This window comes from Nannospalax galili, unplaced genomic scaffold (assembly GCF_000622305.1).
Source record: "Nannospalax galili isolate Female #2095 unplaced genomic scaffold, S.galili_v1.0 scaffold820, whole genome shotgun sequence".
Classification (NCBI taxonomy): domain Eukaryota; kingdom Metazoa; phylum Chordata; class Mammalia; order Rodentia; family Spalacidae; genus Nannospalax; species Nannospalax galili.
The window spans coordinates 600,817-624,987 of NW_008346549.1; the positions used below are offsets into that span (position 1 = coordinate 600,817).

A 24,171-nucleotide genomic window follows, 5' to 3' on the forward strand; every position below is an offset into this window, starting at 1 on the left:
GGAGTAGTGTTTAAATAGGGACATGAAGTCAGCAGATAGAATGGGGCACACAATGAAGTCAGAACAGGTCAGGCTGACAGGAGACAGACACAGGTAGAGAGCAAACAGCAACAGGCAAATAGCCATACTGTAAAGCACCTCTGGTAGGTGCTAATGGCAGTTGGCCACAGGGCATAAGATCAGTCCCCTGTCACTATGGGATTAGGCTCTTGATGACCCCATGAAAAACAGGGTCGGTGCAGCAACTCAAGAGGCCCATCTCAACCTGTAACATGTTAAGATCAAGACTTTAAAAAGCTTCTTATATATGGGTATTTCTTGTATATAGGTATCTCTTGTATATACAGCCCTAAGGACCATACCCAAGTAGCATCCTGGAACTTTATTTTTTTTTTTTGTTTCACCATATAGCCCAGGCTAGCCTCAAACTTGTGATATTCCTGCCTCAGTGTTGGGAATAGAGGCATGCTCCACATCTAGTGATTTTTACTTAGGTATTGCAGATGTCCCATAATCACAACAGTGCCAAGTTCAGACTTCAAGCCTAGAAGTTCAGACTCCAAAGCCTTGGAATGCTGAGGATGTGCTATGGTTATCTGATGGTTTTCCAAAGGAGGGCTATGCCAAGGCCACACTGTTGGCATGGCACCAGAACAGATGAGCACCTTCAGGGTGGCCTTTTCTTCCATTGGGCTGCTCTATTCCAGGGCCAATCAAATCAGTTTTTCCCAGAGGACCTGTTTAGCATCTCCCTCCACCAAAAGTGGAAGGTATTCTAGTGATCTTCCGGGCCCTCAAACACAAACAGCCAACCTTCACAACACATAACAGTAGCCATTCAAACCTCCCTCAAGGAAACAGAGCACATCCTATCAGTAGCCTAAGCCCACTAGATCCTTCAGCTGGCATCCCACATACCTAGTGGCTTCCAGCACTGGCCTGGACAGACCATGCCACAGTATTCCAATTGTTCCCTAAGACCTGAAGCAAAACTCAACACTGTGACAATGTGAGTCTCCCAAGAAACCAGACTGTGCTGACAAGAGCTGCAGTCAACCTTGCACAGATCTGGACACGTGCACCCAGGCACACAGGTGGTCAAGGAAGGCTCGCAACACAGCACTACATATATAGCCTTGCCAGCTGGTCCAGGTTTCAAAGGCATTTTATTCACTATTTTTGATGACTATAAATAAGTGTTTCCACTATGGAAAAGAAAGTTAGCACAGTACATTTTCATGACTGGGGAATGGATTTTCTGAAGTCATCTTCGATAGGGTAAAAACTTGGGGGAACCACCTGAAGATTGGATTTGTTATATAAAGTCCCTTGTAAAAACAAAATAATAAAAACAAACCAAAAGAGGCAGGGCAAAATTAAAAAAAGAGAAGAAAAAGAAAGGAAAAGGACAGAAAATGATTCACTGCTTCTCCTCAGATTTCTCTTCAGCCTCATCTCTGGCCTCCTTCACAGAAAGGGCTTCCAGCTTTTCAGCTACCTTTTCAGCATTATCATTTTTGCCTGGTCCTGCAAAAATGGGCAAACAGAAATCTGGCTGTGAGACCACTCACTGCTCTAGACCTTTACCCAAGACAGGATCTACCTGTTCCCCAAACTCTCCCCAGATGGGCCCAAGAGGCCCCAGAGAACTGCTGGTGGCACCCACTCAACTGCTCAGTAATATGGTCACTTGCTACCACAGGTTCACATCTGCCCCAGAAGAACAGGAAACCAAATCTTCTGAAGAAAGTGAGGAACATCTTAAAGGCTTTTTTGCTTCTGGTGGATTTCAGAAAGCTGTGACTCAATTCTGTACCTGAACCTGAATGCAAATACTGTGAAGCCTACATGAGGTCAGGGCCTTCAAGGAAACATGCTGTGTCCCAAGGCAGCTGCATTGCCCAACAGGTCAGAGCGGTCACAGCACCCTGGAATATTTCTTTGGCAGACAGAAAAAGCACCTGTCTGGGGTTGCAGCCAGGTGCAGAGTGAGTCTGCAAGGAAGACCCCCGCCACCCCCCAGGGCACCATGTCACCTTTCTTTTCTCTCTCTTCAATTTCTTTCCTGCATTCTTCAAACTTTGTTTTGAACTTTTGTGCATCTGTAGAAAGAGAAGAGACTTTTTGAGAGCCTTCAGAGTAGAGTGGATACTTCTTAAAGTTCTGATGAGCCACCTCATGGTCCCTGTATCAATTTCTAACCTAAAAACTGCTGGGCCACCTGACACCTGCAATGACTGGTTACTGAGTGGCTGTGCTCAGCTGCCTCTATTAACAATTTAGACAACCAAGGACCAGGGGCCTTCTCATCACAGGCTAAGAGGCTGCCAGACATACACGGCCATATTCCTAGACCAAGGGTAGGATTTATTTTCATTACAGCATCAGCCACTGTGGTGTTGGCCATGGGTCCCACTAACTGTCCATGACCCACAGGGCATAACTTTGTGACAATTCAGACTAGAATGATGCACCCCTAGGGGAAGAGATCAGCCAGGGCTTGTGGATCTCTGCAGTCTTGGCTGGTTACAGGTACTTAAGCAACCATAGGGGACATCAGCAAGTGGCCCAGTCTTGAGGAACTAGAAACCAAGCAGAGCTGGAGAAATAAATTCTAGGATATGACTCTGATTCCACACACCTGATGGGGTTAACCGGATGCAACAACTGTTTATACAAATATCTAGGATTTCAGAGAAAGCACTGCAGTCCTAGGCAACAGGCTCCACTGCATATTTCCTGGTCAATGTCAATTCCCCTGCCAACCGTCAGCTACTCAGCATGCAACCCAGTTCTCCTTACTCTCAGCATTTAGGAAGCGGATGGCAAGCAGCTCAGGCTTGGGGCACTCATCTGCAAAGTCAGCGTGGGTATTCCAGACCCAGGCACGGTCGCTGCCAGCGTTCGGTTTCAGTTCCATCATTGGTGTAACTAAGAGAGAGAAGTCTGTGACGACAGCAGGACCCCAGGCCAGCCAGGCCAGCACTCAGCCAGAGTATCCTGCTCCCTAACCCGAAGAACCCACTTTAGCCAACAAGGTGTCTAGATCTGAGAACCAGACCTTCATGAAGTCCTACGCTCTGATCCAAACCACATTTGCTTAAAAACAGGCAATCCTTAAGTGTGAACAAGGCAGCCTGTTCCCGGACCAAATGAAGTTATCAGTTCAGGACCCTGAAGCACAGATCTCTGCTTCTAGATAAGCAGAGGTCAAGCAGGCTCCGGATGTTTAAAGAGTAGTCCCGGGGACTGAGAGATGGCTCAGTGGTTAAGAACACTGGTGGTTCTTGCAGAAGACCTGGATTTGAATCCCATACCCACATGGCAGCTAACAATTGTCCGTAACTCCAGTCCCAGGGGATCTGACAGCCTCTTCTGACCTCCTTGGGCATTGCACGACATTAGTGCACTTACCTACATGCAGGCAATACACGCATACACATAAAATAAAAAAATTAAAAAAAAAAAAAGAGTAGCCCCTCAGGGCCAGCCCTTCCTGAGGATGTCCAGCTTATGGCTACACCCACAATAGCCATAGCAGCAGGAACCTGGCTGACTGAAAGGTGGGAACACAGAGGGGAGAAGTCTATTAAGTAAGGACTGGCATGGTGGTACACACCCTTAATCCCAGCACTTGCACTCAGGAGGCAGACAGGCAGATCTAAGTTCCAGGTCTGCTGGGACTACAGGGAGACCCTGATTTCAGTGTGTATGTTCAGGTCAGTGCAACCACTCTCAGCCCTCTACAGTCTGAGTAAATATCTGAGGGATAAGGACACAAGCAGTGGACACCAGAATCCTATGACAGATGCTTGTATGTCATGGAAAACAAGCCACGGCCCATAATAAACATGCCTATCTCAAATTCCTCAGGTCCCACAAAACCAAGGGGAGCTGAAAAGGTCCCAGCACCGGACAAGGCAACTGAAACATTGGAAGCCTGCTCATCTGAAGTGTCCCTTGTGTGTTTATACCTGCTCGGCCACTGGTCCCTGCACCCATGACAGAGGTTATCATGGACTCCAAGTGGTTCCATGAACCATCGTGCTTACTCGTATACGTAACAGCCAGAGAGCTCAAATACCTGACCCACTACAGCCTAACACAGAGGTCTCAGAACCTCTTATACACCACCCAAAGCTATACCTTCCCTATATCTCACTTGATGCCCAACCTTGACCCTCAAAGCTCTAAGGGTCCATGATGTGTACCAATCACTGCTGGCCAGAGCTCCACCCAGGGCCAAGAGAACTGGGCTTGAAGGGAGGCTGAGGTCTAGACCAGAGGCAACTGTGGTGTTAGGAGTCGTTCTCATTTCCCTGCCTCGGCCTCTGCAAACCTGTTATTCCCTATCAACCCCTGCTCTAACCTATAGTCAGCTATGTACCCAGGACAAAAGATCCTGCCCTATCAGACGCAGATTATGCTTAGAAAGTAGATTCAAGGTTGGCAAGATGGTCCAGTAAAAGTACTTGTCAACAAGTCTGGAGAACTGAGTTCAACCCCCCAGAACCCACACAATGCAAGGAGAGAATCAACTTTTAAAAAAGCTGTCCTTTGATTTCCACACCCATGCTGCGGCACATGTGTGTGCACACAAATGAAAAAGAAAAAGATGTGCAAATTTAGGCCAGCAAGATGCTTCAATGAGTAAAGACACTTACTATACAAGCCTAGAGATTCAACCCTAGAATCTCTGAGGTAGAGAATCACTTCCACAAAGTTGTACTCTGAGAAATGAAGATTCTACACTAGTAGATATAATAGCACTCACCAAGAGCAGCCCTAGCTGGATTTACAACCCCATGGGCAAAGGGGGTAGAAGTGATCTGTTGAGACTACTTCCCAGGCCAGGCACCATGTCCTTTCCTAGACCCACAGGGCCAAGAGCCCTCACCCTTCACTTTCTCCTCAGTCCTGTTCCCCCTCCTCCTGTGTCTTCCCCGCAAAGTACATCTTACATCTTGGAGTAGAACAATCTAGAAAGTAAAAGGCAGCTGCTCAGGCACCAAGCAGACCCCTTATGCCTCTAGACACTCTCCAACATGTCCAGACACCACATGCATTAATTAACCCTCTACATCATGTCCAGGACATCACCCCTCCCCACCACTGCCACATACACATACAGCCTGTGGGTCCCAAGCCTAGCATCCATCTCATAAGGGCCTATCTTGTTGGAGCCCACAGCTATGCTCTGTGTCACTGCAAATCTGTTCATTAGTTCAGAGGCATGCTTGAAAGATACTCTCATTTTAAATTCAATAACATCACAAACACACACCCCAGGTAATAGCTCCTAAGAGCTCTAGGGCTGAGTGTAAACACTACCCTGAAAGGCCACCTACTATAGTGGTTGGCGCATATCTTCAGGGTCTTGTCCCTCCTCATGAGGAGACGGATGGTCCCTTTCTCCTTATGCTTCAGGAGCTTGACATCACCAGTGCCTCGCTCCTTCCATTCTGGGAGGTCGTTCTCTGAAGCAAACCGGAACAGCTTTGCCCGCCTATGAGAAGACAGTAAGGGAGCATTAGATATAGAAGGGGACTCAAATCTGGACTGCTAAAAAAGAACATCTGTTCTGTGCACTCAGCACAATGGCACCGCTAGATACTGTGTGCCCTCTAAATATCCTCTTCTGAAGTCCTTTGGGCTCCAAGAATTACTAAGCAAACTATCTCAAACTACCTCCCAGTGGAGAACAGCCTAACAAATTCTAGGTTGCTTTTACTTCATAGCTGCAAAAATGATGTCCAAGGCAGTAGCATTTCCCCCAGGAGAGATATCCAGTCTCTCAAATAAGGGAACACATGGCCGAAAGTGGGTAAAAAAACCTGGTGTGTATGTATACAGGCATGCATGCTGTGAGTCAGTCACTGTGCACAAGTGTCTTATAGCCACACAAAGATTTAGGCATCTATTCTCCCCACAGGCCCAGTACTGAATCCTATCCAGGATGAACTATTCACAGCCACCAGGCTCCAGGCACCCAGAACCAGTAATGAGTCCAGAAGTCCTGTCCTCAAGTCAGGTGTTATATAGCAATTTCTTCTGAGATAAAACATTCCATCTTGGGGCTTGAGAGATGGCTCAGATATTAGGAGTGCTTTATGTTCTTACAGAGGACCTGAGTTTGGTTCCCAACACACACATGAGACATGTAACTCCAGTTTCAGGGAACTCATGTCTTCTGACCCATCACAGGCACCTGCAACCATGTGGTGCACATAAATTCATTTTTAAAAATCTACTTTAAGGGGCTGGATAGAAGGCTCAGCAGTTAAGAACAATGACTGTCCTTGCAGAAGACCCGGGTTCAAATTCTAGCACCCACATGTCAGCTAACAACTGTCTTAACTCCAGTTCCAGGGGATCCGACAGCCTCTTCTGACTTCCGTGGGCATTGCATGATATGGGCGCACTTACCTACATGCAGGGAACACATGCATACACATAAAAATAAAAAAATATTAAAAAAAAAAATCTACTTTAAGCCAGGTGCGGTCGTGCACTAGGGAGGCAGAGGCAAGTGGATCTCTGTGAGTTCCAAGCCAGCCTGGTCTACATAGCAAGTTCCAGGAAAAAAAAAAGACACAGGATGTTCTTCTACAGGGAGGTAAAACATTCCATCTTGGAGGGAAGCTCCTTAAGCTCAGGAAATAAACAATTCGAAAGCTTCAGGGGGCTAGAGAGATGGCTCAGTGGTTAAAAGCAATGACTGCTCTTGCAGAGGACCCAGGTTTGATTCCCAGCGACTACATGGCAGCCAACAACCATCCAGTTCCAGGGATCTGATACCCTCTTTTGACCTCCATAGGCATTGCACACGGGTGCATTTACACATGCGGGCAATATACTCATACACATTAAAAACAAAAACAAAAAACTCTAGGGAGCATTAGAACCTTCTCTCTTAAGTCTATGTATGTGGTAAGGCTTGCTGAGACATGCTTAGAGCAGGCGAGCTGCCTGAAAGACATTCTCCAACCTGTTGAGTTGCCTGCAGGTTATACAGTGCACTCCAGGTTTCCAGCTTTCATGAACTGTCATCCATGCTGGGGTGGGCTTTGGTGACACAGCTGTCTTTGAGCCAACTCTGCTCCTATGTTACTGCTCATCCATATTCCTGTAAGTAACCCAATAAAACTCAGCAAGTTGGGCTTTGGTGGCATTCTTAATTTCATCTATCATCATTCCCTTCTGGCGTCAGTAGACATCTGGTCCTGTCTCTTCAGGAATAGCGTCACACAACTCCAGGCCAGCATACTTCCTCTGCATTCCAGCTTTGCTTTTTCCCTCTCTACCAAAGACTGATCTCTTTCAAACTCAATTCTGTCAAGGGACACTATGTCTTCACATAATTCCTTAAGAAGTCAAAGGTTCAGAACCATACTGAGGGTCCTGCCCAGGACAGGAGCAGCACCTTCTGCATCATGTAACCCAAGAGGAAACCATCTCCACTATGACTGCAGAACAGAGCTCTGGTCCAACACCCTCTAGGTCCAAAGGTACATTTATGGCTACCCTTGGCCAAGCCTCACTTGCTACCTTAAAACAGGCACCCTTTAATCTGACAATTTAAGCATACTTGGGGTGAGCACATACTCAGGGACAGCAACCCAACTTTGCTAGGATATAACTGAAACTATTGTGCCTAGCAATTCTGAGCATAGGCAACAACAGGTCAGTCTCTGCAGTGATGTGGCATCAGACAGAGCTTGTTCTCAGCACTGCTTCAAAACCACACTTGCCAGTTTGGCCTGATGACACAAGACAGCAAATTCAAGGCTAGCCTGCATAAAAAAAAAAAAAAAGAGGGAGTACATGTAGCTCAATGATATAGCACTTGCCTATTGCCTAACATGTATGATATCCTAGGTTCAATGCCCAATACAGTAAAACAGGACAATAAAGCAAAAAGAACTCCCATGTTTGCCACTGCAGTTCCTCACTGAAGGCACACCAAGTGGCACACACACAGTAATTTTAAAAATATTTTTTATTTTTATGTGTGTCAAGTGTTTTGCCTGCATGTAAGTGCACTGTATGTGTGTAATGCTCAAAGAAGCCAGAAGAAAGCATGTTCCATGTCCCTGGAACCAAAGTTATGGACAAGTAGCTGCCATGTGGGTGCTGGGACCCAAATCCAGGTCCTCTGTAAGAAAAGTCAGTGCTCTTAACTGCAGAACCATCTCTCCATCCCCCAACACAGTAATTTATTGGTATTTTTTGAAAGATACAAGGGCTAGGTATACATAAGCTTTAGGCAGCTGATCTTATCTGCTACCGTTTTAATGTCCTTCAAGTTCATGTGTTAGAAACTTATTTTCCAAATTCACGTTAATAGTATTTGGAATTGGGGCTTCTAGAAAGCAAAGAGGATTAGATGAGGTCATGAAGGTTTGGAGGTGGGGCTCATAATGGCACTAGTAGGTTTTTAAGAGAAAGACTAAATTTAGCAAGCTTGACTGATCTCTGCTACATTAAGATGCAACTTAAGCTCACACTAGATGCTAGTGCCATATTCAGACTCTCCAACCTGTAAAACCATGAATTAAACAAGCCTCTCTTCTTTAAAAAGGTTAAAATTCCCTGCTCATCAAAGGAAAGGAAACCACTGATTCTTGGAGGCAAGGTCCAAGCAAGGCCAGCTAGGGAGATGCACTCATAGAACAGAACAGTGACCCTTCAGAATACTTGCCACAAGGCACCAGGGGCACCAGATAAATGGCTGAATTTTCATGTGAGATTAGTAACCACACAACTCCAGGCCCTTTCTTGAAACAGCCTTGATCAAGTTGGGGTCAAGCCATGAAACTTATAGAAATCATAATGCTCCCAGTCAACCCAGGAGTCTTCTGCCCAGTTCCAGATAGAAATCACAAAATGGTTAATGCCATATGAATGAGCCATCACTGGAACTTGCGCTTGCACACAAGGGACACATGAGACAAGAGTGCCCAGCAGCTGGCTTGCTCTTCCAGAAAGCGAAGAGAAGAGCCTAAGTGGTCCAAGGTGCAACCATCATCCCAGCTGTGGTGACTAGGTGCTGCAAGCTTTGAAAGAAAGAAGGAAAGCACCACAAAGAGAATCATCCTAGGCGTCCTCCTTTTTGACAGGCCTTTTCTCAGTTTCTGTCTCATTCTGGCTCAGTCACCCCATCTAAAGATACTTCAGGGGACACCATCAGTCAACTTACATTTTAAAAAGTTCCTCTTCATCTTCCTCCAGCGTTTTAATTTCTTGTTCAGGAAGAGAAACTATTGGCTCGAACTGGGGGTCATGGTTGGACTCATCTGCATTCTCTGTAGAGGTATCATGGTCCTCATGACTGTCCTGTACAGGGAGAAGGAGAGGCCAATGATGCTGCTGGCTGGTAGCTCCCGCCCATAGCCCAGTTCACCAGTTCCTGCAGTAGGCATCACCAGTCATATATGGCCCCCAGAAAACAAGGACAGGCCTCCTCCTAAACTGGAAATTAAGTCCTTCACCTTTCACATAACCAGGATTGGTATTTATGTCCTGCACCACAAAAAAAAAAAAAAAAAAAAAAAAATCACAGCATAGCACACAGTAAGACACTATGGACACTCCTCCCCAACATCCAAACATCAATCAGTTCCATACACAGATCAGGGCTCTTGGCAAAGTGACTTGGGAGAAACTCCCTTCTTCATCTGTAATATGAAGATAATGATACCTGCCATGTAACGAACATAATGATAAACTCGAGAGGAAAGAGCAAACCTAAGAGTTTTTACCGAGGATTATCCATGTGCTTGTTAGTTTACTAGAAAGATTAACTGCTATCAGACTACTAGTATCTACACGGAATTTACAATTCTATCAGCAATTTTACCTGTTTGGAAATTTAAGCTGAAAGGATGCTAAGAAAAGTAGTAGAAATAAGCCCGTGGATTGTGACCGAACTTGAATTACAAGGGCATACAAGCTCACATTTTAGGTGTAAGTTTTATAAGAACACGTGCTTTGATGACACAGAAGAAACCCCAGACTCACTACCAAACTCAAACAGGAAAAGAAAACAGAAGCTCTTCCAATGGTTTCACAGCACTGCGGCTCCGCGGCGGAAGACGCGAGCAGCCAACAAAGCCGCCCACGCCCTCGGTCCGCGCGTCCAAGATCTGTACCCCACGCTGGCACCAGAGCTTCCGCCACGGAGGGCGGTGGCGGTTCCAGACGTGAGGACCGAATGAATGAAGTACTGCGTGGGCAATGGGAAGGAAGAAGGGATACCCGGTCTAGCAGAAAGACCGCAAGTAGGCCAAATCCAGGGAAACTGGCCACCTGCCCGGCCCCCAGGTGAGCCGGGCTGCCAGTGCGGCGATGGCCGTTCCCCGGCACACCCCAAGGTCACGCGCCGCCCCGCAGCCCCCCGAGACCCGCCTCTTTGCCCACCAGCTCCCACACCCAGATCCCAAAGGCCTCCCGCCCCCCAGGCCCGGGCGCCGCGACAGGCCCAGAGTCCGCAGGCCAGCGAGGGTTGGTGGCCGACGAACGAGCCGCCCACGTGGCCGCCCATAGCGGCCCCAGCCTCTCGGCCCGCCCGCCCAATCCTCAACCCGGCCCGGCCGCACCTTAGCGGCAGCCATGGGGGCGCGGCGACGGCGGCTCGACTGGCTCAGGCGTCGCTGGCTCGGCGGCCTCTAAGCGGCTAGTCACAGCTCCTTTCCTCCGCGTCTGGCGCTGGCGTCTCCCGCCCGGCCGACCGCTCTTCCCTCCGCCCCACGACACGAACCCTGACCCCTGACCCCAGCGGCGGGAAACGCGTTGTGATTCAAAACCAGCGCAGCTTTATTGGCTCAGGAGGCGGACACTCTCATTGTCCAGCCCGCCCCGCGCTTCCCGCCAAAACGCCCGCAGCGCATGCCCAGCCGCGCGTCAGTCAGGGGTGCGCGCTCTCCCGGCGACCCACGCGCGCCCTTCCGTCTCGAAGCCGTGCCCGCCTCTGACGCGAGCGAGGGCAGCTTGTGGAGAGATGTGGCTGGATCCGGCGCGTGGTGATGACGTCATCGCAAGCCAGGCCCGTAGAGGAGCAAGGCCCTTCTAGCTCAGCGTGTGGTCTGCTCGTGCCTTTGGCGAGCTGCGGTGCAGCCTCAGACCCAAGACAGGATTCTGACCTCCCAAGATTTAAGTCTCTCCTGCGTAAGACGAAGAAGGGAGAGCCTCTTGGCGTTGCGCCTACTCTGAGGAATTCTGAGTGGCCGCGACTCCGGGCCTCACATAGCCCAGGCGATGAGTGAGAAGATGGACACGGAAGTAAAGCAAAGGGAGACGTCCTGCTGAGATGTGGATGGGTGGGCAGAGATGTGGTTCGTTGGGTCGGAATCATTCCCGTTGGATCCGAGATGGGATTGGGGGGGTAAAGAATAGCCTCCAGAGTAGAAAGCGGGTTTGGGCGGGGCCGAGTGTAGTGTGCACTGATGGAGGTCTGTTGGGGGTAGGGAGCCTGGGGCTGGAATCCTGCGGTCACAGCCTTCAGCCAGGCCCCTATCTGTACACAGGGCCGGGAGCACATGGAGGACTGCGACTGCGGCCAGGATACCAGTGCAGGGCACTGCTCTGCAACTCCAACATGCCAGGAAGAAGGGCCTGGACCAGCTCCGGGACCTGGAGCCCAAGCTGGGCTCTACAGCTACATCAGAGATGACCTGTTCACCTCGGAAATCTTCAAGCTGGAGTTGCAAAATGTGCCTCGCCATGTCAGCTTCAGTGATGTCCGGCGCTTTTTGGGCCGTTTTGGCCTACAACCCCACAAAACCAAACTCTTTGGACAACCATCATGTGCCTTTGTAACATTCCGAAGCGCTGCTGAGAGAGACAAGGCCCTGCGAGTGTTGCATGGTGCTTTATGGAAAGGCCGCCCACTCAGTGTGTGCCTAGCCCGGCCCAAGGCCGACCCCATGGCTAGGAAGAAGCGACAAGAGGGTGACAGTGTGCCACTTACAACGCAGATTGCCGACGTGGTGACCCCTCTTTGGACAGTGCCCTATGCTGAGCAGCTGGAGCAGAAGCGGCTGGAGTGTGAGCGGGTGCTGCAGAGACTGGCCAAGTGAGTGTGGTACTAGCACCCAGCACAGCGTTGATCTCTGCCCTCTAACTCCTCCACCAGCCCCTGTGCAGGACATACACCACTGGTCTGAGCCATCAACCAGGGAGATGGCCAGTAAGGCCCCTATGATACCAGTGGGATAGTGAGGTCTCAAGGGAATGAACCATCCAATATGGGTGAGGGACAGGGCTGAGTCCAATCATCCATGTGCTTCTTCCTGCAGGAAAATTGGGAGCACCAACCATGCCCTGCTACCCTGGCTGCTTACACAAAGACACAAGCACAACAAGGCCTGTTGCCCACTAGAGGGAGTCAGGCCTTCACCCCAGCAGGTTAGACTGGCGTGGGATGGCCAAGAAACCCTCATTCTGTGTTTTGTTTTGGGGGGTGCGGGGTGCTTGGTTTGCTGTGCGGGGGGTGGGGGGGTGAACCCACAGCCTCACACATTAGGCACATGTTCTACCACTGAGCCACCCTGTCATTCATCCTGTTTTCTAAAGCCTTCCTCTTGTTCTTTGCCATTCTTCCTGCTGTTAGTATTGCCTCACTTCTGGTAGTCGGCTCCCTTGTTTTGCCTGCTACCTCCCTGAGGAATCAGTTACTTGCTGACTCTGTGATGCCCTCGGTGCTGGGCAGTCAGAATAAGGTCTGGCTGCCACTCTACCACCTTCTGTCCTGCAGACTGAGTATCGTAACAAGTGTGAGTTTCTGGTTGGAGTTGGGGTAGATGGAGAGGACAACACTGTTGGCTGCCGTCTTGGCAAGTACAAGGGTGGGACATGTGCTGTGGCAGCCCCCTTTGACACCGTGCACATTCCAGAGGCCACCAAGCAGGTGGTGAAAGCCTTCCAGGAGTTCATTCGGTATGGACCTGACCTGGGACTGGGCGCCTGGGAAGTACCCAGTCCATCTTGGGAGGAGGGAGACCCAGGACAGAGAGCAGGGAAGTTGAGCACCCCGCCCCAGTCCTGGTAGACACTGGGCACGTAGGGACACATGTCACTTTTTCAGGTCCACTCCCTACTCAGCATATGACCCTGAGACATATGAAGGCCACTGGAAGCAGCTGACTGTTCGCATTAGCCGCCGAGGCCAAGCCATGGCCATTGCCTACTTCCACCCTCAGGTCAGGCCTTAAAGACAGCAGCCCTATTGGAGGAGGTGCCTGGTATAAGGTGGTTCTGGCATAGCCTGATGGGGTTTTGGGGTTTTTTTTAATCACCTACAGAAACTGAGCCCTGAGGAAGTGGCAAGCCTGAAAGTCTCCCTGGCACACCATTTCCTGGAAGGGCCAGGCAGGGCCAGTGGGGTGACCTGCCTCTACTTTGTTGAAGAGGGACAGCGGTAAGGGGCCTAGGTGGTGACAGGAGGGGGTCCCTATAGGGGCTGGAGATACTGACAGACCTACAACTTCTACAGAAAGACTCCCAGCCAGGAGGGCCTGCCTCTGGAACATGTAGCTGGTGACAGGTGCATCCAGGAAGACTTGCTGGGGCTGACCTTCCGTATCTCCCCTCATGCATTCTTCCAGGTATCTTAGCCCTAATGGACAGACACAGTGAGGGAGACTTTATGTAACACCAGGGTGTGATGGGGACAGTAGAAAGGGTAGGTGACAAGGAACAAGCCTTACAGAGCTCTCCATTTGGGGACCCCACAGGGCAAGGTCTGGGATAGGAAATGGGTTATTTGCCATTGATTGAACATTTTGGACAACCCATAGATGTGCATGGCCATGGCTTGTTACAGGGAGACTGAAGAATGGACATATTTTGGCAGGGGGCAGGCCTTTTGAGCCACTGTCATGGAAGGATCCTTTGAAAGAAGTTTAGAGACCCTTGGAGATGAACTGGGAAACGGAGGGAAGGGATTCCAAGGTCTCCAGTGTGCGAGTAGGATATACGGTTAGGGGTTGGGGAGGGGCTGTTGAGATGAAATTGGGGGCTGTGTAAGCTTTATTAGTCAATCAGGAGATAAGCTCCTTATCAGTTGGGGGTGTGGTAGGAGGATATCATTTGTATAGATTTGGGTTTTGAAGCCAGGAGACTGGGTGAGGTCACTGGTATGCAGGTGTAGTAGTGGGAAGAGTGGACACTGCTGGGAGATGGACCTGGGGATCCAAACAGTATAGTGTGATGGCCTGCACCTGAATGTACTATGGTCAACCTCCAGGTAAACACACCTGCAGCTGAGGTGCTCTACACAGTTATCCAAGACTGGGCCCAGATAGATGGGGGCAGTACAGTGTTGGATGTATGCTGTGGAACTGGCACCATTGGCCTGGCCTTGGCCCGGGTAAGTCTTCCTGCCCTGAATAAGGCCATCCTCTCCCTACTTTGCCCCCCTGACCTCCAGTCTGAAGGCTGAGGTTGACACTAACCTGTCCCAGATATAGCCCAGTTGTGCTCACTGTGCCTCTTTTCCCAAGGAGCTCCTAGAGTGGGCATTAGGGAGAAGGCATCATCTGCCTTTTTCCATTTCAGAAAGTGAAGAGAGTAGTTGGGATTGAGCTGTGCCAGGAGGCTGTGGAGGATGCCCGGGTGAATGCCCTCACCAATGGTAAGAACCCATGGGTCATGCAGCAGGCAGGTGGGATGGGAGCAGTAGTAACCTCTACTGTATACCTTCACTGTTGGCACCCTGCCCTGTGGCTGAGGCCTTCTGGGGAACAGGGCACTGAAGAGCTCTATGACACCTGTCTCCAGACCTGAACAACGTTGAGTTCCACTGTGGCAGAGCTGAAGATCTGGTCCCAGGCCTGGTGAGCAGACTGGCTTCCCAACAACTGGTAGCTGTTCTAGACCCACCTCGAGCTGGACTACGTGAGTGGCTTCCATGTGGGGAGGTAACACCCCCCTCCGAATCAGCCATGTTGGGTAGTTTATCAGGTGTGCAGTCTCTAGCCTTGGGAAGACTACTAATCTTGGCTGTGCCTTCTCAGATTCCAAGGTGATTCTGGCTATCCGTAGAGCTGAGAACATCAAGCGGATCCTGTATGTTTCTTGCAACCCCCGGGCAGCCATGAGCAACTTTGTGGAGTAAGTGTTGGGGTAAGACCCTGGGGGAAACCAGCATCCATCTACCTTCCACAGGAGGGACTAACATTGGCAACTCTCTTCCCATCACAGCCTCTGCAGGGCCCCATCTAATCGGGTAAAAGGCACCCCATTTCATCCAGTCAAGGCTGTAGCTGTGGACCTGTTCCCACAGACTCCACACTGTGAGATGCTTATCCTGTTCGAGAGGATGGAACACCATAATGGCACTGGGGCCCTGGAGCACCCAGACCTTCAAGCCAAGTCTCCCAGAGATCTCTCTGATTATACTCTACTGGAAACAGAGACCTCCCTCTCATCCTAGGTCCTGAGAGCTGCAGAAGCCAGATCTTCCAGAGCAGGACAAAAGCTGGGGAGCTCCTTACAGCCCTTCTATCATCCCAGGATGATCAGGCAAGCAGTAGCAGGGCACAAGGCCTAGCTACTATCAAGAACGTATTACTCTGGTTCAGAAGGAAGGTGCCTACTTGTATTGGGACAGCCAGACTGTGATGGCTGGAATAAATAATTGCTGAATTAAGAGTGTCTCTGTGATATAAGCCAGAGTTTTGACATGAAGAGGCTCCCCCTTGCCACCTACTAAGATACAAAGGAAGAGGGCAGCAAGGTACCTCAATCCTATCTTAGTTTTTCATCAGTTCTGGTCCCCAAGTCCTCCTGACCTTTTGCCAGGACTAGGCAGTCAAACTATGCCCATCTTGGGGAGGGACTAGTGGGTTACTGCAGAAGACTCCTGGGCCGCTCAAAGAATGCATGGAGAACCCTTGGAGAGGTTTACTATGTAGTTTAAACTCAGGATCTCCCTACCTCAGTTGCCTGAATACTGAAATTACAGGCCTGTGCTACTACTTTGTGTTCTTCATTTTTCCATCTAAAAAAAAAAATATGTGGGGGGCTGGAGAGATGGCTCAGCAGTTAAGAGCATGGACTGTTCTTGCAGAAGACCCAGGTTCAAATCCCAGTACCCACATGGTGGCTAACGACCATCTATAATGCCAGTTCCAGGGGATCCAATGTCCTCTTCTATTCTCCATGGGCACTACACGACACGGATGAACTTGCATACATGCACGCAATACGTGTATACACATAAAATAAAGCAAAAAAAAATTTTTTTAATTATGTGTATGGGCTGGGCGTGGTGGCGCATGCCTTTAATCCCAGCACTTGGGAGGCAGGCAGGTCTCTGTGAGTTCAAGGCCAGCCTGGTCCACATAGTGAGTTCCAGGACAGCTAGGCTACAGGAGACCCTGTCTCAAAAAGAACCCCCCGCCCCCCAGAAAATTGTGTGTATGAATGTACCCATATCATTCCAATATCTGCACAGGTATAGACAGTTGTTAATCGCCATATGGGTGCTGAGAATTAAACCTGGGTCCCCCACAAAAGCAGCCAGTGCTCTTAACCACTGAGCCATCCCTCTAGCCCCCCTTTTAGTTTTTTGAGATGGTCTCAGTATGGTGACTTGGCTGGCCTGGAACTTGCTACGTAAACTAGGCTGGCTTTAAACTTAGAGATCCGCCTGCATCTGTCTCTTGAGTGCTGAGACTAAAAGTGTGCACCACTGCACTCTGTACCCCACTCTGCTTCTTAACAGAATACCAGGGTTCTTGCTTATTGTAAGGCAGAACCAGACCAGTACCAGCCAAAGAGGAAGAACACTAAGACGACCCTTGCTGTGTTGGGTTTACAGAAGGCAACTGAGTCTACCCTAACATAGAGACTCTAGGATAGTTCTGGGCAGTTGAAGATCCATATACTTTCAGATCAGAAGAAAGAAACCAGCCATTCCCTTTTGGACAGTTTTATGAGTGTTCAGACCATCAGGGTTCACTCTATAACCATGGCCAGCACACAGAAGCAGCATTAGTACAAGCTCCTGGCCTTGTAGCATGGCTATATGCACCTAAGACTCATCCACATGTAGGGGACAGGAAAGACACTGAAGACTGCAAGTGTGTAGCAGCACCTGTAGGGCTGCAGAGAGGCTCACCATAAACCATGTGCCCAAAGTTTTAGTTCTCAGTCGTGAACCTGGCTGTTTTAAGGGCAATGGTCAGTCAAATAACTATTCACAGCTATGAATGGGAGGCAAGACAGAAGCCAAGTGTCTATAACAATTTGATTTTAGAGGGTTCTTTTTTAAAGGTTAACATGGAAGCCAACCTCAATTACACAGTGATTAGGGAGGAGGGATACACTGGGAAGCCCAGAGCCACCATTCTGTCTTCCTGACACCACATGCCACCTGTAAGTTATAGTGGGAGACAAACAGGTAACATGAAGGTTCAGCCCAATGCTGAGCTTCTGCTTCTGGTACCCCAAAAGCACAGGGCTAGGCCAACATTTGGCCAAGATTAGGGTTCTGAACACACCTCTACTCAATACCCATCCAACAAGCATGGGTGATAGCCAAAGATCAACTGAGCACTAGGCCTGGCTGCACAGAGCAGCTACCCTTGAAATATAAAAGCCATAATAATGCATCATGTACAAAGCCAGCTCTTGATCAGTGATGGACTGCACCGAAGTCCCTTGTTTCTTATTTAAACAAGTCCACCTGCTAAAATGTATGATTCTAAATCTACCTTCTATTCTCACTGTAGAGGTTTCTTTCCAAATTCTAAAACATCATAAAAGCTTTAAAAATTCATGGGTGGACAGATAGACTTGACTGTGCAAAAATCTTTGTAAAAAAACTGTTGCTAGAGTTTAACGAAGGCGAGGGCTTCAATGTCCAGGGAAGCAGCTGTTAGGGCAATTAAGACTTGATCAAAAAGGTACACTGCAACCCAGCAGCCAGCCAGGCTGACACGCAGGGAGACTGGTGGACATTTTCACTGGCAATGGCTGAAGAATCAGTGCCTTGATGGTTCACCTGTAATCTCCGAAAAGTAGTTCTGGTGCTAAAACTGTGTTTATTTTAAGTTATAGCCTGAAATACTCCTTTCTGCTATAACTTTTTCAGAGGAAAATGGAAAACACAAGGCAGGTGAGAGGACTTCTGGCCAGGTCCCAGTAGTTCCAGGAGAACCGTGAGCACAGGGGCCACCTGGCATCACAGTCTAGCCAAAGCCATAAAACTTGGTTATCTTATCTGTCAACTGAGAATCATTTCATGTCAGTGCATATAGTGTACTAAAATTCATGAAAAATTTGATTAAAAACAGTCCGCAGCAGATACATACAAGCAGGATCTACAGCTGTCTATCAGCTTCCACTTGTGCAGTTGTTTAGAATTGATCCTTAAATATATCCAGTCACATGGAGAGCAGCTTCCAGGGAAAACTGCTGTTTTGCATGTGTGCTGTGTAACCACAGCTATCCCCATGTGCCAGAGCCAGGATGCAGATACTGCCACAGGGAAAGAACTTAGGTTGGAGGCCCGGTGCTGCAGAGTGACGGAGTGTGGCTGATGGTCTCCTGGGTTAGCACTGTTGATAATCAGTCCATGCCACTGCCTACCTCATACATCCACTGTGCACAGAGGCTCACCACCTGGCTGAGCAGATGCTACAATTGACATCTTGGGCTTCTTCCGAGTCTCCTCCTGGAAGAATAGAGATCAGTGATGCTAGAGAGATGGACCCAGAAAGATGCTCAGGAAGGTGGCAGGGTAGAGCCCCTGGATTCAGAGTACAACTGCTTGCAATATCTGGCTAAAAGAAAGACAGGCAGAGGGAGCAGAGCAGGCCAGATCAGACTAGCCAAGTATTAAAATGTCAGGGCAGATTCCCATGTGCTACAACTTCCCTGGTAATATAGAGACACATCCTGAATGGGAAAATTTGCAAAAAGCCAGAATCTACCCCACCAGGGTGTCATCCTAGCCTTTGCTTGCCCCAGAGCCAAGGAAACACTTACCCCTAAGTAGAGCTACTGAATTGTGGGCCTACTGCCTAGGACTCCCACAGTTTATCTCCCAACAAGGGTCACGCTGTCCTACGTTCCAGCAGACAAGGCCCACTCCCACCTGAGAGCAAGACTATGTCTTGCAATGAGAAGCCACTGACAATAGACACTTGGTCCTTGGGGTTTGTGTACATGCCTGGGCCAATGCCAGAACTAGAAAAGCTGCTAACTCAATAAGCCTAGGAAGAGATATAGTGTAGCTCTAAGTTGGTATGTGCCTGAGGCCAGGAGACCTAATGTCACACTTGGGGGTAGGGTATTCATGGCTGCTTTCAGAAGCATCAAAACCCAAATTCTACCCAGGTTTAATTGTTCTGCAACCTTTGAGTTTTCAGGGTATAAGGCCATTATTCCATCCTTGTACTCAAGTATTCCAAATTGAGACCTGTAGTCATCCCAGAGGCAAGTCCTTCAGCCACCAGCAGGGTGGCCTGCCCGCTCTTTAACTTGACCAGAATTAAGGCCATTTTACAAAACCACCATCCAAGCTGGAATTTAAAGAAAAGCCAATCTCATCTGAAGGGAGGGTTAGACGTCACCAGGGTCAGGGATCAGAAACTGGTTCCTGGGGGTCTAGGGTCTCTACAGCTGCCACAGAGAGGGCACTAATTTAGTAGTCCTAATGACTCAGTGAACTGCAAGCATGAGCAAAGATGGTAGAGGGGACTGCCACCGAAGGTGAGTTTTGGGGGAGGGGGAGGGTGTGGATGACATGGGGGAGTGGTGAGAGATAATCACCCGCTCTGCAGCCAGCCTCTTCATCTCCTCTTGCAGCTTGCTCAGGATGTGAAGGTTCGGCCTGTTCTTCTTGGCATACTGCTGCAGCTCTATCACACTCTTGTCAGAGGTTTCCTAGGGACCCAAAACCTACTCTCAGGACTGCTAAGTGGCAATGGTTTCTGCACACATTCTTGTGCCTATAAAGCAGGAGTACAAGGAGCTAGTGGGCACAAGAATGCACATCAATGGTCTGCCTGTGATGGGGTATTGGCTACTGACAACAAAGAGCACAGCCTTTGGTTCCCTGGCTTCTCCCAGATACTTCTGTTCCTTCCTCCATGATCACACCTGCCAAGCACTCGCTGTGCTAGGAGCCTTCAGAACAGTGACAAGGGCATGGCTATGGCCAGATGGGACATGACACAGCTAGACTACACACCCAGTATGTCCAGTAGCTCCCTTCGGTCCCTTCTTGTCTTGGAGGCCATGGCCAAAGATGCTTACAGTGTCTTGGCATGCCAGAGCTCCTGCTGCAAGGCATTTATTTGTTCCAGGCTAGGGCCATTCACCCTCTACTTGAAGGACATTCCGACCCATGGCTGAAGCAGTGCTCACATTCCCTCCCTCAGCCTCAGCCCAGCAAAGGCAGAAGCACATGGTGCCTACATTTCAACTCATACCAAATGCTTCTATTGGGGCTGCAGATGAAGCTTAGCCTGCATGAAGCCCTGGGTTCCATCCCCAGCAGTAGGGAGGGAAAGGAATCAGGGGAGGGAAAAAGAGACATACTGTTTACTTCCTTGCCAGCCCAGAGCGAGAATGGAGCCAGGCCTCGCTCCATCTCAGGGCACCTGAAGGGGTGCTGCAATGCTCCTGACTACTGGCTCAGCTCATAGCAGGGTGGCTCAAGGGTCCACAGCATAGTATTCAGGGTCACCTGTACCCCATCACATTAGTACTCCTCTAAATGACTGAGATGCTGATGACCCAGATGGTTTCTGCACACATTAGGGAAAAATGTGAAAAATGCTGGGGATATAGCTCTGTGGTAGAGCATTTGCTTAGCATGTATAAAGACCCTGGTTCCATCCCCAGCACTGCAAAAAAAAAAAAAAAGAAAAAGAAAAAAGCCAACACTCACGTCCTAGTACTTCCCTGCACCCATTAGGTTTGGGTATTTAAATTTTGAGATCTGAGCAAAAACCACAGAAACAAAACAGGTGATATGCATATTCTTCATGCCACTGGGAGTCTTCAACTAAGCACAAAGACACACTGCCTCTTGGGAATGCCAAGAGTCTGGCTCCCAAGCCTTCACACACTTAAGAACCCATAATGTTCATACCTGCATCTTCTGCCTGGCCTATGGCAAGCCTGGTGCTCTAACCATCTCCCATAAGACACAGAGGTGGGTTGGTCCTATCCCTAACAGTTTACACTTCACTGACTGCTCAGCAGGTGTGAAAGGAAGCTGTGGCTTGGATGCTCCTACCCTCTGCCTGCCCACTCACTGACACAGCACAGCCTATTAATAGCCATGATCAAAAGCCATGCTGCCAAGCCTGACCTTGACAGCAAGACCCCAGATATGAGCTCCAGAGCAAGAAGCATGGAACCAGCACAGATGCCTTAAGAGCTGACACCATCTGGTTACCTGCTTGACCATTTTGCTGCTCTCACGGCCATACATGCGCAGTAAGGACCCCCAGTTCTTGACATGTGGATGCAGCAGCTGAAGGATTTTCTGAGAGGCTAATTGTTTCCCAACTCTTTTATTCTTACCTGTGAAGGGAAAGAACAAAGGTGGAGAGAGGGTCACAAATATCTAGACAGGAGAACCTTCCCTTGGCATCCAGGGGGCCCACATAGGGCATTCCACAGAAGGGTAGATAGTGTTTTGCCACTGTGCTGGGTACCATGACTCACAGTCTTCAGACCTGGACTCAGGTACCACCCTGCTGAGCAGCTTTCAGAGGATCCAGGTGAGGGCACATGCCAAGGCCACTAGATAAGACAAAGAAGCTTCCTTCTCTCCACCAGCCTTGATCCCACTCGCCACACAACACATTAAGCACCACCATAGCCTCCTGAAGCCCATGTCTCCTTAAGGGCAGGTGCTTGGGGGGAGGCTCCAGCTGAAGGATGCCCTGTACCAAGAGAGCTGTCCAGGCTGAGGGATGGCAAGGGCCAGGCCAGTTGCACTGCTCAGTAGCTTGGCCAAGCTGCTCATACTCATACAGTCTTCTCAGCAGCCCATCTACATGGGTACTACAGTATGAAGAATAGAATGATAGTCCATAGGCAGCAGGGTACATCCAGGTCTGAATGGAGTTCTGCAATTTCTCAGGATCCTATATGTACCACCTTTTAATTTAAAAGAAACTACTTTGTACTTACACAGTTTTCCTTTACAATTTAGAATTTTTTTTATACAGGGTCTCAGTATGGTACTCAAGCTGGTCTTGAACTCATAGCCTCACATGATCCTCCTGCCCAGTCCCTTGAAGAGCTGGGACTACTGACATTCTCCACCATGCTTGGCTTTTACAAAGTGGCTACAACAGATGTAAAAACAAGCAGAGTACAAGGAGGTGCCCAGTAGGAGGTGCCTCAGTCTGCTGCTCAGGAATCTTGTCCTTCATGCCACTAGAGAGGCAGTGGGAGCAGGAGTGGAACAGGAGGGGATATGGAGAATGCAGGCAGGATGACCACCAGTCTAGCCTCAGATGAATGTGTGGTGACCACTGCACAAAGCTGGGGCTCAAGATGGCTGCCAGGGAGGTTACAGTGGACCAAGCTGTACACCCCAATGTCACAAACTGCTCCCCATGCCCCAGCAGTTCTCTGAAAGCATCCCAGCCTATAAGGGAAGCAGGAGAGGAGATGGGTCCTTACACCACCCTCGCACTGTGTGTTTGCCGCAAGCCATGACATATTCACTCTTCTGGTTTTTCCCAGGAACCACTTCAAACTTGATGGATGTGTCACCCATTCCATGGTTTCTTTTAAGAGAAAACAAAGATGAAGCTAATGTAAGGTGACTTCTGGGAAGGGCTGCTATAGTAAAGTCCATTAAAAGCTCTCTGAAAGCCGGTACAATGACACTCACTTTTAATCCCAGCACTCAGGAGGCAGGCAGATCTTTGTGAGTTTGAGGACAAGTCAAGACTACATAGGCTCTCTGAGGAAAAACCCAATCCTTACCCAATCTTCTCCCCAAATGCTCAGCTGATGAGGAGAGATTCTCCACATACACATTTTAATCACCCAGGGCTCTCTGCCTGCCTGTAAGCCAAAGTGGAGGGGCTCCCATATACCTAGGAAAACTGGCAACAACTCCACCTTGGGACAAACAGCCAGTAAGGTTTTGAGATGCCCCAGAGGCGTTCCCATGACCTGGTTCTTTCTGAAAGACGATGCTGCCCACCCTACCTTTTAAGGCACTCGTGGAGGATCTGATATGGAGACAATAGCCCGGCCTTGCTGGTCAGCTCATAGACTCGTGAATCCTCAATACTGATGTGGTTAAAATACTGCAACACAAAGCAGATGCTCATGAATCCTAAGCAGGCCCACACCTCTCACAGCCAGGTGCTGAATATCTTTTCTGGTTACCTCACCAGCATGTCACATCCCATACAATCCCATTAGCAACCAGCTGTAAAAAATAAGTCTCAGCCTCACTGTCTAGCTGTTGATTGTCACAGCTCACCACGCTCCTCTGAGGAACCCCCAAACCAGCCAGGGACATCTCTTCTCATCCCAATTCTGATCAACCATGGACAATTCATCAGAAATTCACTGACATGCCACCATACAGAGCCTGTAACATCATCATAACTAAGACTGCGGGGAGAAAGAGATGATAAGCTCAGGAATATTAAAAAGCTAAGCTCTCCCAGGCTGAAGCTCCAGATACCAGAGCAGGAAGCCAGGAAGCAGACACTGGCTTTAGTTTCCAACAATGTGGCTGTCCTGACAAAGTCATAGATCAAAGAATTGAAAAGGAACAAGGAGGCTAAAGATAACCATTCAAGGGAAGAAAAGGGAAATTTTGCACAGCTGAGAGAGGCTGGAGCTAGGAGGCAGCCATGAGGTGGCAAGACAAAAGGTGGCAATTCAGGAAAAAGTGGCTGATAGCACCTTCTCCACCTTGGTCTTTCACTGATCCTATACTCAATGAACAGAAGCTGTCCAGACAGTTCAGCCCACTCTATAGGAGACCACCTTTGGGAGGGGCTGCATGAACAGAAGCACTGATAAGGTTATCTGTCATTGATGAACCACATATACAATGGTGGTCCCACAAGATTTTATTACCCGGTGACATCAGAATCATCCTAATTTACACAGGTACTCTATGGGGTTCACATTAATCACGTACACAATACATAACTATACCACAAACTG

At 49.1% G+C, this 24,171-nt stretch overlaps 3 protein-coding genes and 1 non-coding gene across 9 annotated transcripts in view; 1 reads left to right on the forward strand and 3 right to left on the reverse strand.

The window, feature by feature from the left end:
• Positions 1-1,147: 1,147 nt before the first annotated feature.
• Positions 1,148-10,783, reverse strand: Ranbp1 (RAN binding protein 1). The gene is made up of 6 exons (XM_008843014.3): positions 10,599-10,783; positions 9,200-9,336; positions 5,349-5,506; positions 2,803-2,931; positions 2,037-2,102; positions 1,148-1,527 (listed from the first exon to the last, which is right to left on the reverse strand). Exons 1-6 carry the CDS (start codon positions 10,611-10,613, stop codon positions 1,421-1,423), a joined length of 612 nt encoding a protein of 203 aa, XP_008841236.1. The 5' UTR covers positions 10,614-10,783; the 3' UTR covers positions 1,148-1,420.
• Positions 1,875-1,998, reverse strand: LOC115072024. Its single transcript, XR_003851083.1, has one exon. It is a non-coding gene; the product is annotated as a small nucleolar RNA SNORA77 (small nucleolar RNA).
• Positions 10,784-10,947: 164 nt separating the features above from the next.
• On the forward strand, positions 10,948-15,649 carry Trmt2a (tRNA methyltransferase 2 homolog A). 3 transcript variants are annotated; one of them, XM_008843013.3, is made up of 12 exons: positions 10,948-11,333; positions 11,526-12,073; positions 12,297-12,405; positions 12,755-12,936; positions 13,085-13,199; positions 13,302-13,417; positions 13,493-13,604; positions 14,246-14,368; positions 14,557-14,632; positions 14,779-14,895; positions 15,015-15,111; positions 15,202-15,649. In XM_008843013.3, the coding sequence occupies exons 2-12, from the start codon at positions 11,538-11,540 to the stop codon at positions 15,431-15,433; spliced, it is 1,815 nt and encodes a 604-aa protein (XP_008841235.1). In that variant the 5' UTR covers positions 10,948-11,333; positions 11,526-11,537; the 3' UTR covers positions 15,434-15,649. The 3 variants fall into 3 exon arrangements, with proteins under 3 accessions (XP_008841235.1, XP_008841234.1, XP_008841233.1); XM_008843012.3 differs by having other exon boundaries at positions 10,948-11,318; XM_008843011.3 differs by having other exon boundaries at positions 10,949-11,280.
• Positions 15,650-16,917: 1,268 nt separating this feature from the next.
• Positions 16,918-24,171, reverse strand: part of Dgcr8 (DGCR8 microprocessor complex subunit) — a 47,408-nt gene continuing 40,154 nt past the window's right edge. For 3 of the 4 annotated variants that reach the window (XM_029568276.1, XM_029568277.1, XM_029568275.1), the window contains 5 exons: positions 23,194-23,294; positions 22,657-22,763; positions 21,416-21,543; positions 19,780-19,893; positions 18,031-18,679 (listed from right to left, as the gene is read on the reverse strand). In XM_029568276.1, the coding sequence (XP_029424136.1) occupies positions 18,596-18,679; positions 19,780-19,893; positions 21,416-21,543; positions 22,657-22,763; positions 23,194-23,294 (534 nt within the window). In that variant the 3' untranslated portion in view covers positions 18,031-18,595. Of the gene's footprint in view, positions 18,680-19,779; positions 19,894-21,415; positions 21,544-22,656; positions 22,764-23,193; positions 23,295-24,171 lie in introns of all 4 variants that reach the window. The other variant, XM_008843015.3, reaches the window with a different exon arrangement.

Coding starts and splice junctions, on each gene's coding strand:
- Trmt2a (XM_008843011.3), top strand. CDS start 11,257: ATGAGTGAGAAGATGGACACGGAA. Junction 13,200..13,301: donor TTGCCTACTTCCACCCTCAG/GTCAGGCCTTAA, acceptor AATCACCTACAG/AAACTGAGCCCTGAGGAAGT. Junction 15,112..15,201: donor GCCATGAGCAACTTTGTGGA/GTAAGTGTTGGG, acceptor TTCCCATCACAG/CCTCTGCAGGGCCCCATCTA.
- Ranbp1 (XM_008843014.3), bottom strand. Junction 2,932..5,348: donor GATATGCGCCAACCACTATA/GTAGGTGGCCTT, acceptor TCTCTCTCTTAG/TTACACCAATGATGGAACTG. Junction 2,103..2,802: donor CCGCTTCCTAAATGCTGAGA/GTAAGGAGAACT, acceptor CTCTTTCTACAG/ATGCACAAAAGTTCAAAACA.